The sequence below is a fragment of the Dromaius novaehollandiae genome, chromosome 2 (assembly GCF_036370855.1).
Source record: "Dromaius novaehollandiae isolate bDroNov1 chromosome 2, bDroNov1.hap1, whole genome shotgun sequence".
NCBI lineage: Eukaryota > Metazoa > Chordata > Aves > Casuariiformes > Dromaiidae > Dromaius > Dromaius novaehollandiae.
Window position 1 is genome coordinate 150,710,914 of NC_088099.1, and position 14,724 is coordinate 150,725,637.

Genomic DNA, 14,724 nt, shown 5'->3' on the forward strand with positions numbered 1-14,724 from the left:
CTCATACTCATAGGTGACATCCAAAATGGTTGGAGATGTGTTAGGTTGGCTGTCAATCCCCATATTTAGAGGTTTCATTTGTGCTCTGCTGTAATTTCTGTATTCCATCATCAGATGGCCAGTTCAGCTGTGTTACCTATACAGTGTAACACATTATTGGCCAGTATGCCATGTATCAGTTCTTTTGTACTTACTGGAAATGATCACTAGTTTGCACCAAATTCTCCTCAGCGCATCTGTCCACATGATGTCAGACTTAAACAGCCAGTGAATTTGTATTATCTACTATGTCCTTGCTGGAGATAGGTGTGTATTGTACATATATTTATGTATATGTGTATATAAAAAAGGCTTGGAAAACCATGCATTTTCTTGGCAGTAGCCTCCTGTGCATGTTTTTCCATGGATATCTCTGTAGGACTGCCACTGGAGTGCTAGTTTAAAGTAGAAACATCTTTTTCTTCTACTTGCGGAGATCCCGTTTGCTTTGATATTTGTCTTTTTTTGCAACTACAAAAAGCTGATCTATGCTGTTGTAGTCTTTCTTCTTACTCGAAGTGTTCTTCAGTTATAAATCTTGCTCATGTTTTCCAAAGAATTGTAATGACTAAATTCTTTTGCAAAAAGGTATATTCATGCGTCAAAGTCACGCTCTTTACGGGGTGGTGAACTACTGAAGGGTACCAGCACAATATGGTGACTGTGTTTTTGTTTTTTACAAACTTGTTTTCTTCTTTGTTTTTTCTCATTCCAGTTTCTAAATGAGCTTTCTATTTCAGTATCAGAATTGGTGTTTATCCTGTACAGCATTGTTGTCTGGAGTGCAGCAGACACAACAGCACGTACTGCCATGAACACGGTACCTGCAGCTAGAGTGTACTGGCATCAGTACTTCAGTTTCTCCACAGAGATTTAGTCTTCCATCGAAGATCTTTCTTTAGATCTTAGATCTTTTCAATGATCTTTTTAACAAAACTGTTTTCCTTTTGGGAGATGTTTGTGGGCAGAGGGCAGGCAGATAGCTTTAGGGCTTCCTAAAAAGCCAGACAGTATTAATAGGAACTTCCTATCCAGGATCGCTTTCTCTTAGACATCATATATAAGACACGAGACCCAGACCTAATCTTCCTAGATCATCTTGGATTGGTGAATATATGTTCAAGAAAGAAAAGGATAGCTCCTTGCTGTTCCTTTGATGATTTAGCTTTTAAGGAATAAGATTTTGGAGAAAGCATTTACTGCTGCACAGATTAATCTGTTGATTAGCCTCAGTTGATTTTTAGGTGTGTATACATAGAGACAGCTCAATTGATGCTAGAACAGCCATAAGGATATATGATGGCCAATATTGGCTTGTCCTCTGCCAGATCTTGCCTCCCACCTGTTATTTTCAGTCTGTAAAGTAGGTTCTGAACCTGTTACTGGTGAGAAATTTGTTTGGGTGGTGCCTGAAAGTCATACACAGACATCTGGATTTGCATAACACAAGTAAACTACTGCAAAAAAGGACCCATGCACTTGGTCTGGGTTCTGACAGTTTCGCTCAGTTGGTTGGCTGTCAGATTTCATTAGGTGATTTTTGCAAGTGCAGCTTTCCATCTCTGTTTGTTTATCTACCCTTTGGCTCCTGACTTCTTTGTAACCCTGTTTCCGGGATTTAAGATCTGTTTTTACTGTGGCTGCTACTTCTGTACTTGACAGACATGCCAAGTGCTTGTAGTCCGTGAAGAAGGTCCATATCCCCGGTAAATGCTCCATAGAGGCTTCCAGCCATATCTGCTGAGGAAACTTGTGTATAAGGTTTTCACCTGCCTTTAAAACTTGACATCTGATGTCACATGGAAAAATGTTATGTTTTTAATGGCAGCCTGGGCTCCAAAGTTGTGTGCTATGTATCTTCTCTGATAATAAATGGAATTGGAAAAACTGATTTATAGCTCTTACTTTGGGAAAAAGGAATTGGATTAGCTGATTATGTCCAGGTTCTGTTGCTAACTCAGTACACGACTGAACTTAAGTCTAGTTTTATTTAGAACAAATAATTGTTTAAAAGGTTTAGTTAGTTCTTAATTGGATGCTCTTTACTAGTCAGCTGACTTTTTTTTTTTTTCCCCCTGTATCACTAAGCCTGGGGCTCCACAAGCAGAGGTGTCCATCTGTTTACCTCATGCATATATATTTTACAGTTATGTTGTTTTTCTTTTTTTGTTCCTAGTCTGCCAGCCATATTGCCTCCAACCCAAAAGCAAGTGCAAAAATGAAAAAAGATAATATGAAATATGCCAGTTGGGCAGCTAACCAAATAAATAGAGCGTACCAGGTTAGTACATAATTGTGTTCTGATACCTACCCTACACTTTACATGCTGTCTTCTTTTCTGCATTTTTATCAGCTGCTATTCAGAAAGTTAGATACGACAGTTAACATAAATCAGCATTATTTGCTTGGTCTGTATGCGTTCTGCTTCTGTTCATTTTCTTAGAAGTCTTAATAAATTAATACAAGTAAAGTTGATATTTTACCATTAATTTGCATTATGTACTCATTAGCTTTGAACACTTTTTTTGGTATTAACGTTAAATGTACAATGTAGTATAATGTCAACCTCCAAGACTCTGGTTTATAGCTATCTAAAGTATTTTAATAAAACTTGGTGTATATTAACTCTTAGAATGAGTTTCCTTGAGTTTATTGTCATCTTTTAAAAGCCTATTTAACAGTGTTCTTGATAATTACCTTAGGAACTGTGACTGAGGCTGGTTTTGCATAGTTTCATAGAAAAATTCCTGTAAAATTGTGAAAATGTAGACTTTGTAGGCCACAATCAAAACTCACTAAAGTCAATAGGAGTCTTTTCAACAAATTGAAAAGTTATGTATGAACCGCTATACTTGCTTAACCTATGAATACAAAACAGATTTTAACTCATAGGTTCTTCTGTCCTTGCATCCTGGACTTAGTTTGTCAATTTGACTCCCTTACTGCTATTTTTAGTGATCTAGCAATCAAAATATATGTCTAAGTAAGCTTGAACATCAACAACAGACTGTCCAGTTCTCCCCAGAACTCTGTTTATGAGCAAAAATGTTGGTATTAAATGCAAAGAGTTTACAGTTATGTAATGCTCTGTTCTCTCAGTATCAGGCCCCCCCCCCCCCTTTTTAATGCTTCTGTTTCAAAGCTAAATACTAGCAAATGGATTTTTGACCATCTTCATCTATTATGCAGTTAAATTAGGATTTTCCTTTATGAACAACACAGTTTTCTTAATGTACTGTGTGTCAGTTATTGACAAGAGTGCAGCTTCATTTGACCAACAAGTATTTTCGATACCTTGCAAATTTGAAGAAGTTTCCACTTTCCTTGATTAGCTGTGTAGTTTCTGACTGTACTGTACAGTGGAGATTCTTTCGTTAGAAACAGTTTTATAGGAAGTATATTGTATCCCTGAGGACATAATTAACCACTTTATACTTGAAAGCCTAAAGGTTTCTTTTTCTATTTTGCTGTTTAAATGACTCCCTGCTTTTTGTTAATAAGTCATCTAGCTGTTCATGACAATAAGATGTGTATGACCTTATACATGGTATGACTTTTATATCTGATTCCACACAAATAAGCAGGACTTCTTTTACTTCAGTATGCTTGACATTCCTGTAAGCACAATACTGATGGAAAACCCAGGTACTGCAGGATTTATCAGAAAAACTTGAAGAACAGGACACACACTAGATTTACCATTGATAGAACAAGATAGGCTTTAGCAACGAGTGAATTTGAGAGAAAACTACCATTGCATGTTTTACACCATAATAAAATGAAATGTTTAGATTTAGAGGGGCTTTGAACGTGTTTTTAAGTGATTGTTATGAATGATGTCTTCAGTTCAAAACACCAGTAGAGACCCATTAGCACTTCTGGGAAACCGTCCCCTTCAAGATGCATCAGGATGGGAATGTAAAATCAGTATTGGCTGTAGATTGATGTCATGCCAAGATTAGTATCTAGAAATTTATATCTCCAGGTTTTAAATATGATGAAAGTTTAGTTATGACAGTTTATACTTATTTGATTCACAGCCAGATAAGTTTGCTTTTTTTAATGTGACTTTTTGTTAACAGCACTCTCTGAGGAAAATGAAAATCTCTGAGTAAATATGACTTTTACTTTGTGAGGCTTTTTATTTTATTTTATTTTTTTTACTGAAAAGTGTGATTCTATTGTTCCTGTGAAGTTATTTTGGAACCTAGGTTAAGCATTTTTGGTTGATGGTTACCAGAACAGATCATGTTAACACAACTAACATATATGTGAAACAAATGTCATAACTTCTTTGTGACTTCATACTTTTGTGAAACATTGTATACTTCATCGGGTTTTTTTTAGCTGTTTCGGACATAAAGTGACGAATACCATATTTGACTGGAATCACCAGAGGAGTTTAGCTATGCAGAAAGCATAACTGTTCAGACTAGACTTTGGCGAGCAAGTGGTGCGAACACCCCTTCCACTTCAGAAAAGTACCACAAGAAGCTCTAGGGACCACAGATGGACAAGACAACCCCCAGCCCAGCCCTGCTGAGCCTGTTATTCTGACAGGACCGCAGAAGGGTTTGGCCACTCCAGTGTTTACATCAGACACTTAAAATCCAACTGCTACAGCAAGTGGTGTTGGTGATGTAGTAGTTGGCTGTTTCCCCTAGCATCACTATTGATTCATTGCTCCTGTAGAATACTGAAGAGTTGGAAATTGTCATCTTTTGGACATAAGGATGAAACCTTGATTGCTTGTGTCAGTGGAAGCCCTCGCAGTCTTCTTCCATTAGAGGAGGATTGCTAGCCAGGTTTTAAGCTGGATACTCACATTATCTCTCTAAATCCTCCCCACTTCCCTTGCATTATCCAAAGCTCTTTGTAAAGTGAAATGAGAGCCTTAAGAGCTTGTTGAGTTTGGCATTGACTTATTTTATTAGTTGGACCTTCTGATACTCTTAAATACAATTTGATCTGTAGTCATGTCCCAGAGAGCAAGATGTATTGGCAGTCCCGACTTGAGTGCCCAGTCAAATTGTATGAATTTCTGGCTTTTAAATATGATGTTATTAATTGAGAAAAATTGCTCTTGAGCAATTGTCTTGCAATGAGATCTTTCTCCACTCTCAATCTGGATTTTGAACTTGGAATTACCACCAGTTTGCTCAGTAATTTTGGAAAATATCCTTTATTTTTTCAAATTCAGGACTGGCTGTAGTTGCATTTTTATTTTTCATAGAGTTTTCTTGAGATATTTTTACTGGTCTCCTTCTTTCTGTTTGTTCTCTCATTCAAGTTGTATGCTTTGGCATTTGATTTTTGCTTTTTCTGTGCATTCCTGTTTGAAATCTAAGGAACTGTATGTTTGTTGTCACTTTAAAAAAGCAATCTTTGAGCATAAAACCCCCCTACCTTACTTTCATAAATGCCTGTTAGACTGTGGAACAGTTTCTTTAAAGGAAAATATAGTGATAAAGAACAGTTGAATTAAATAATTTTTTGAGAAACACAGATATTTGCTCCATCTGGTTAATACTCCTATTTTGATGTTGAATATGTAACCATCACTGCTGATTACTACTTCTCATCTGTGCCTGATTGAGGAGAAATGTCAACTTTTGAAGATAGTGAGAAAGGTTTTGTATCTGGGGTTGCTACTTGGAGCTTGAATTCCTGGCTCCTAACAGATGCTCTTAAAAAAAGTCATTATTCTCTAGGCCACTTAAATTTTTTTGATTGGGTAAAAAAAACCCCAAACTTTTATTTGAAAGACATTATAGAATTACTAATTATTGAAAGAGTTGTTATAATTTTAAGCTTAGTTTTGCATTATCTTATCACTGGAAAACTCTGGCTGTTCTGGCAGTGCAGATTCGGTGAAGAAGCGTACGTATAGCTGCTCTAACTAGACATGAGTCACATAGTTACTTTAACATGGAAACAGAATATGGCTACCTGGGGCTCGTCTATTAGATAATTGGTTTAGCATGTCCTCTGGTAGAAGTGTTTCAGCAGAGGCAGGCAAGTTTGATTAATGCTCACAAAAACCTTTAATGTGATCCTAGTCATAGTAATTTTCCAGATACATGCTTCTTGGGTACACTGCTAAATTCTTCTGCGTTTGCAGTCCACATGTTATTTATGGTTGGAGAGGTGATTTTGTTACAAACCATTTGGGAAAAAGAAAATTAAATCATGATTTTAAGAAATGGATTCCGGCTCAATCAGTCAAATTGCAGTGTAATGGCAGAATAGACAAAATAATTGTTCGTCAAGGCAAATTTGAAGTGATTAGATTTCCAAGTTTACTTCTGTTTGTTATGACGCAGAGTTTGGTTTTATTTGTTCAGCCTAAAGTACACGTCAGTATCATTAAGGCAACCGCTCTTGAAATGAACAAGTAACATTCTTAAACTAATGTCTTATGTCAGCTTTGCTTTCAGGGTCCCAAAGGAGAAGTAAAAATAAGTAAAATTCTTTTTATTTTGAAACCTTCCTCTGCATGCTTGCTGGGTGTCTTGCCATGCAGCTCTCTGACCACAGTATATTCAGGCTTCTGTGATTTTTATTGAAAGTCTCAGAAATGCTCGTTTGAAACAATTTTTTTCAATCAAGGATTTTGGTTTTGGGGGGCGGGATTGTCTGTTTGTTTTTATTGAAAGATTTGGACCTCCCCCAACTCTCTGCTTAGGACTATTCTTACTCAGTGTGAAGAAAAAGAGCGTACTGTATTAAGTTCAAATCCAAGCAAAAGTTACTTCTGTCAGCTGGGAGGGTATTCAGAAATCTCTGGTTTTCTTCTAAAGTTGATTATCGCAGGTCATTCTGAAAACTGCACAACCTAACAGATAGATTTATACTTATTACTAGAGTCAAACTGTGGGACAGTCATTTGTATTCTGGAAATATGAAATAAGAAAATATGGTGTTTTCAGTATGTCCTTCAACTATATAAAGTCTTGTTATCATAACAACATTCTATTTCCCTAGGTATTTAATCTGAAATGACATTCATTTGCTGTACCAAAACTGTTTCTTTAAGACCTAGGTACTGATTGGGAATCCCAATGTTAGATTTTTAACTGGGGGTCAAAAGCAGGTTAACAGGTCCTGCAGCCTGGTGGTGGTCTGATATTACCTGGGTCTGATTGTTTAATCTTTCTTAACAGGTCGTGAAGAGTTTGCTAAATTAAGTTAATTACAAGAGAGAAGGGACACATTATAAATCAAGGACTAACTGTGAAAGACAGCAGTGGTATTTGAAATAAAAAACATTAAATTGAAAATTTATTGAGGGTTTAGATGTTAACGTATAGATAAAGAATAGGCTATTTTACTAACGGCAAATTATAGTTACTGCTTTTATAATTTCTTAACCAACCCAGCCCAAAATGCACAACCATTTTAATGCAAGTGTATTAAAAATGGTTGAGAGTTTCATTTGACTAAAGCACCAGCCTGGTCCATAGATCGTGTTAAATATGGCTGATGAGTGATGGTAATTGTCAGTACAGTTAGCCAACTCCTTTTGAGATCAGTGTGGGGTAGTCAACAACTCCTACACGTCTTGTCCCTCCTCTCCCCACCTTGGCTGCATGTGCTACAACGAATCTATAGCTATACTATTGAAAAGTAGTATTTATCAAGTTATATCTTCCTTTGTTATCAACATAGGCTTTATCTCAAATAGTCTGAAATTGCAGTTGTAATAGATTACAATCAAATGAAAGGTCATTACTCACAGTTACTTTGAACCATGAAATGTAATTATAAGATTACTACATTGCATTATAGACGTTTTGTAAGTAGCTCGTTCTTCTCTCTCTTGCTATAACAAAAATAAAATCTGATTAGCTTTTATATCAGGTTCAAGTCTTGCTGCTATTTAAATTATGGATATAATCTAATTTAAATCACATCAAAAATTCAAGTCTGAAATAAAATCCGTGTTATAAGTCACAGAGCAAACAAAGCAGCACTAAGATTTTCTCTGTATTTAGATAAATGTTAAATTTTAAAGTAGTATATTTATTATATACTTTTATTTATTTTATATATATTATATTTATTCTATAGTGGTATATTTATTAGTTTGTATTAGTTCAAGTTCAGAGCAAATGAGTGAAATTAAGGAATTCTGTTTTGCTAAATTTTTTCCTGACTTATTAGAGGAAGGCTGGTATAGCTTGTATTCTAGTAAAAATGATAAATCTTAGTGAAACATTAAAGAGACTGCTTTTGAGTTTGTAGTAGAGTTAATGCTTTTTAGAGTCTTTCTGTTGTAGAATTTCTGATATATAACAAATGACTTTTTTTTTTTTTTTTTTAAGTTTGCAGGCCGCAGTAAGAAAGAGACTAAATACTCCCTGAAGGCAGTGGAAGATATGTTGGAGACCCTGCAAATCACTCAATCTTAGATTGGCACAAAGAGATCCAATATTAAATTTTCCAATTCTGCGATCAACCTTTAATGACCTATGGGTTAAGTTACTGTAGTGGTGTTAAAAATTAATTTTGTATTGATTAATATGGCTATCTAAAATGTTTTTATGAAAAGTAAAACGCCTGTTTATTGCTGCTATGAGAAATATGGTGAATGCACACTGAAATGAATAACTTATCCCAGGAAGACAGCTTAAAGAAATTAAATATGTTGCACATCATTCTCTTTTGTATGTACAGTACCTGCTTTTAAGCCATAATTTGTAGAAATAAACCTGTTAAATGATTAAAAAACAAAAAAGCTACAGTGATTTATTGGGTCTGCCAGTTGAAGTTACAAATTTATATATGTAGATGGATATGGTGTGATGGAAAACTTTATCTTACTTGTATATTTAAGGGTTAAAGTGTGCTACAGGTATATACTTTCTGGCCAATATTTACCATACAAGATGTGATTGTTGTGCATGAATATACTTTTATTAGAGAAAAAAGTTAATAGTTTCAGTAAGGTATTGTTATCCGGTATTACAGAAATGGAGAAAACTTATTTGTATACTTTGCTCCAGTGGGGCTTTTGTACTGGCTTAAGGCCAAAGACATTCCTTTCTGTGGCTTTTGTGGGCAAATGCTTGCATGTCCACTTAGTTCTCCAATCGGTATATGTATATGCACTTTTTATTCCTTCTGTCTGTCCTTTGTTGTACATATGCTTCACATCAAGAGTTTAAAGACCTTTTGAAAACAGGGCTGCATACTGGTCTGTGCTAATTTTGTGCCTGAAGTCTGGCTACCTCCTCGCTGTGGTGTAAGCTATGGTGTATTAGTTTCTGCACAGTAACTGAGTGTTATTGCAGAGTAAGTTTGAGGCAGTTCGTTCTACAATCTTGCACTTACTGTAGGATTTAAGTGTGCATGCAGCCATTAGCATGAAGTATCTAGCGAATTGTAAACCCATACTATATTTGTCTTTTAGGAACTTGTTTGTTTACTTGGGTAATTAGTCAAGCACCCTAATTCATGAATTTTGCAGTTCTGATTGTTTTGGCTGTTGTTTGTATGTGTACTCTGACAATTTAGTTGTGCAGGTATAGTTTTTTTATTGCAGCTCTAGTTAGAGTACATAACAACAGCAAAACAAGCCTGACGAATTCTAATAAAAACATTGCACTGTCATTTTGATGATTGTTATCACCATCCAGAGTAATTGCGTTTCAAATCTTATACTTCCTACTCTATGTAAAGGGGCATGTTAAAGGCTATGCATCAAGATGTCCTTTTTATGACCCCAGACCTGATACAGTAAAACAAAGCTATGCTCTTGCTAAAACCAAAGCAGCAACAAAAACTTCCCCTGTGGGTTTAAAGCTTGAAAATGTGTGTAACTGGTGGTTGCATGAAACAGTACCTTCTGGAAATACAAGATCGCATTCCCATTGTCTGTGAAATAGGTTGTCACAAGCAGCGAGTGTGATGCCATGAGAGGATGGGTGCTTTGCCACGAGAATGAATTGTTTGTAGAATCTTAAATTAAATTAATTCAGTATTGCTGAAATATAAAACTGTTAAAAGATATACACATATATATGTCATATATATATTTATAATAAAATATTATGTTGAATCACCCAATTCTAATCTGGGGAAATATTGCAGATCCTTTATTATATTAACTTATTCACAAACTGGCAAAATTCAAAACATTATTTGCAGATAGATGTTTTATATTTCAGGTGGAAAAACAAGTTAATCTCGTAAGTGAATGTACGTATTTCTGTTCAGATTTACAGTCTTTTATTGTATGAGTGTGCCATCTAGAGTTTTAAATCTTCATTAGTCTTGTTTTTATTTTACCTACATCTCAAATAACTTGGTCTTCTTCTGAAAACAAAATAGTGGAAAGCTCTACTGTAGACTAAAATTACTCGGATTAAAGAGCAGTTCAGTAATCCAATTTCATTTATTTTCTTTGCATCATAGGTTTACATTTAGGAAGCACATACCTGCTGTGTGTTTTACTGGAAGAAGTAGCCTAGTTAAGATACTATAGCAAGCACAAAGAGGCCAGGGTAGGTTGGCCTCTGACTCTGTAGTATGGTCTAAGATGCATATTGTAAAGTTTCACCTTGCTGAGTTAAATTTATGATAGTCAGTGAAGTAAAGAGACAAAAGTTATCAGGTTGATTTATAGAAAGCTATTCACACTGCTTAAACATTTTACTGTGTGTAGTTTATCATAATGAAAACTCTCCCACATTGTATTTAATCAGTTGTATAATGAACTTCAGTTATGCAGCTGAGGTGTGTAATGTTTTACCTCCAAGGTGTTCATAAATTAGCTGTGCAGTACTCTTGTGCAGCAGGCAGCTCTGCTTCTTGAAAGTGTCATGTACGATGTTTTATTCAGAGGCAACTTTTGATAAAACAAGGAACTTAAAATGTGATACTTGTGTATATAGTGTATCTGTTTCTCTGTAAATCTGTTCTGTTGATTGCAGTGATTTGATGACAAATTTCATCTCACTGACCACTTAGAACCACCTATTTTTTGTTACTGCTTAACATTTTTTGAAATCTACTATTTAGCATTACTGAGCTTATAAATTGGCCTAGCAAATATTTCTGATAAATTCGTATTTACTTAAAGGGTAAAATGAATTACTCCTATGAAAGTGCACGGGCAGTTTTTGAATGAACTATTAAATTCTTCAGTGGGAATTGAGGGTTTTTTCCCCCTATATGCTAATGAAAAAAACTTGAAGTCCTGTGTCTGCAGGGGGAATAACTGTGTGAAATGCCCTGCAGTCTCAGCAAGTGAAGGGTACAGAATTGAAGCTGAGATGTAATGTGATTTTTATAAAATTGATTTTTTAATTTTAGTAAATGATTTGTAATATATTGCTGATGTTGTCTTGGATTAAAGAATAGGCTTCGAAGAGGGTTTAGTTAACGAATAAACTTGATTACATTCTGTATTGTGCTCTGACAGTGACAAATGCTACAGAAAGATAGTTATCAAGCATTCAGTCTCCTCTTTCAGTAATAAAAGACTATGATTTCATATTGTTTCAACTGACGGCAAAGATCTGAGATCTTTGCAATGCCAAACTGTGTAGCAATGACTTACGCCTATTTTGGGCAGTTGTGCTTTGATAACAGGCTTGATAGGGTTTGGTATCATCTGTTGGAAGTGAAGGTCATTGAAAAGCCAGCAAAATCTCTGATTCTGCCTTTATAAAACAAGTTACTGATGACTTTTCAAAAATGTTATGTCCAAAAGTTACACAATTCATCTTTTCTAGTTGCAAAAAGCACATCTTGTTTAGAATATATCCCTGAATCTCTTCAGTTCAGTGCCCAGAATATCTTGCAGTTGCTATTGGAAACTCTGTTATTAGTCAACGGAGGACTTCCTCTTGGCAGTGCTCTATTTGTGATGGCATCCGTGTTTGCTGGTCACTGCATTTACAGTGGAACTTGTATGTCAGCCAGCTTGAGAAGGGAGGGGAAAAGGAAAGCAAATTAAACTTGACTTACTGGCATGAATTTGTTAGCTTCTTGTTACTTGCACCCTCATCTTCCAAGAACACCAACTGTAGCTGTAGTCAGGTTTGCAATAATAACTCTTCTTGTAAGTCAAGAGCTTCTATATATTCAGCTGTAAAACCAACACTCTCTTAAAATATAAACATACAGATTCCAGTTAGACAGGGCTATGCAACGTGTACTTACCTGGTATTCAAGGAAAGAGCAGTTCTTCTACCCTCACTCAGGTTGGTGTCAGAGTGGAGGAGTATTAGAATAGTTCTGTGATACTGGTTTGTTTATTTATTTTTGTCTAGAAATTTGATTTTGCTTAAGACACTTGGAAACACTGCTTATTACTTGCATTATTGAGTGCCTGAAGAGAATTTTAGGACCAACTATTGTTTTAACTACAGATACTTGAATCTACATGGAGACTAAAGTACTTGGAATTAGTCATTAGTCTTATCTGGAATGACTCTGCACCCTTAGAGATCTGTATCCCCTTGATAGGCACCAGCTGGAAGTTGGATTTAATCCAGAGACTAGTTTTCAGGTATAGATGGTCATTAATCTACCTGCTTCTTAGAGCAGAAAAAAAAGATCTGGTAGAGAAAGTTGTTTTTCAGATGCTGGATGTGAAATGGGAAACCTTTATCAGTGCACTTTGTAGGTAAGTTCATTCTGTTCTGTTATGAGGAAATCCTCTCCTGTGAAAAGCAGTGCAAGCCTTTTCATGCCCCTCTAGTATGGAGAAAGGCTGGAGAGCAGCACAAAGGCCTGTGCAACCCATATGCCGTAGTAGAAGGCCTTTCTATGGCAGGTCCTAAAAACGTCAGTGATCTGCTGTTAGGCTGCCATAGGTGAGTGTTGCTGGTATGCAGGCAGTATTTCCACCATAAAAGGGCTGAATAAGACCCACCTGGCACTGCCCAGAGCCTGCTGCAGGTGTTTGGAGGGTCCTGCACAGGCATGGGTCTGCCTGCAGGGGCTCTGCCCCAGCCTGTCCTATGTTTTCCTTCCCCTCCGGCCTCCGCGGTGGGATTCTTGCAGGTGGCTCCGTGCGTGCACAGAGCCCTGCCGGTTCGGTAGGGCTGCGGGCAGGGATGAAGGTGCGTGAGGATCGGTCTGCCGGATTGATTCTGCATCTGTGAAGGTTTTGCGCCTTCTTAACTTCACTGCACTCAATTACCAGCACACACGTAAAGGTCAGAGTATAAGCTTTGGCCTCAGATTGAAAGGATGTCAGCCCACAGACCTGCCCTGTTGCACATCTGCGGGCAGCTTCATTCGTTTGGGGGTGTTTGACAAGGAATGTGAGTGGGTGGATTTTATCTGTGCGGAATGATCTGCAAACACGTGGAAAGATGTGTTATTCGTGGTATCACGGTGGCTGCAGTTTAGGTCTCTTATCCACTGGGACTTCCTTTGTGTGTGTTCATGTTTGTGTAATGAGTTTTTATTAAAACATGTTATATTACAAATATACACGGGGCATGGAGTGAAAAAGCTAGGGAAAACATTTCCAGATGGGAGGCCCGTTATTCAAGCTTGGAGGGGCAGCTACAGAAGAGCCACGTTTTCAGCCTGCGTGGGTCAGCGAAGGTCCAGCCATTCTCTTCCCTGTAGAAGATGACCAAGTGTGCTGTGTCTTTGCATTGTGGAAATAGTGAGAGACAGGCTGTATATTTAAAAACAAAATAACACCCTGAAACTGCAGTGCAAAAATATTTTACTTCTCATCCCTATGTATTTTAACAGTTTTCAGTGTGACCTTGCTGATGTTAGGGTTTGTCATGCCATTTGGCTAACCTGTAGGCATCTGCCGCAGGGCTAGCAACGGAGAACGGCGTAATCGGAACGAGTGCTCCCTGGCCGCAAGGTATTGACGTGTGCCCATCCCTGTGGGCCATGACCTCTCTGCATGGGCAACAGAAGCTCAGCTTGCCCCATAGACAGTGCTTCCTTGGATAAGGTTCCTCTTAGGATTGAGGCTAATTTCCCCCCCCAAAATAATTTATCCAAATTTATGCAGGTTTCCCCCCCCCAAATAATTTTCCCAAATGTACACAGGTTTTCTATAGCATGCTTTTAGTTTTTGGACATTGTGTTTGGAAACGAAACTTTAAACCAGGCAGATGTAGTCCTCCAGGGAAAAGACTGCAAAAATCAGCACCGAGGCTGTTTTAAAAAAAGGGAGCAGCAAGCAAAATTAACCATTGCTCCTGTTTATTTAGGTAATTGAGCTTGACACAGTGGTGTGCCTGACAAGTTGGTCTGTGTTTTTTATTCCATTAAATACAGATACGACACTCAAAGCTGTCACTGGCAGTCTGAGAATGTTTGTTTCAGTTTAGACTTTGGAAATCCTGTAAATGTGGATAGATCACGATGTGGGCAGCAGCATAAGAAAACTACCCAGTAGAACAGTATCTCCTTTCCCTGGACAGCTGTTACAGTTTGTTCTGTTTAACTTAGAATTAAGAATGAAGACCATGAAAAATTATTAATAGGTCTATTGAAAGCCAATAGCTGCTGTGTCCTTTTAATTAATTCAGTAATCAGCATTGCTATTCCTCTACTTTTTTTTCTTTTCACTGAACAATTTATTATTTGAGTTGCTTGGGCATTATTTGTTTAGCTGGTTTTATTGTAAGCTGGAAATACATTTGGAAGATTTAAAGGGAGAATGAAAATTCTGAAAAACCTATAAACACCTTGGTC

The 14,724-nt window shown here is 36.9% G+C and overlaps 1 protein-coding gene across 2 annotated transcripts in view; it reads left to right on the top strand.

Moving 5' to 3' along the window:
• The window catches only part of EMC2 (ER membrane protein complex subunit 2), a 45,362-nt gene extending 36,138 nt beyond the window's left edge, over positions 1 to 9,224 (top strand). For both annotated transcript variants that reach the window (XM_026099718.2, XM_064507803.1), the window contains exons 10-11: positions 2,216 to 2,320; positions 8,364 to 9,224. In XM_026099718.2, coding sequence (XP_025955503.1) covers positions 2,216 to 2,320; positions 8,364 to 8,450 — 192 coding nt within the window. In that variant the 3' untranslated portion in view covers positions 8,451 to 9,224. The remainder of the gene's footprint in view (positions 1 to 2,215; positions 2,321 to 8,363) is intronic.
• The last annotated feature ends 5,500 nt before the right edge of the window (positions 9,225 to 14,724 follow it).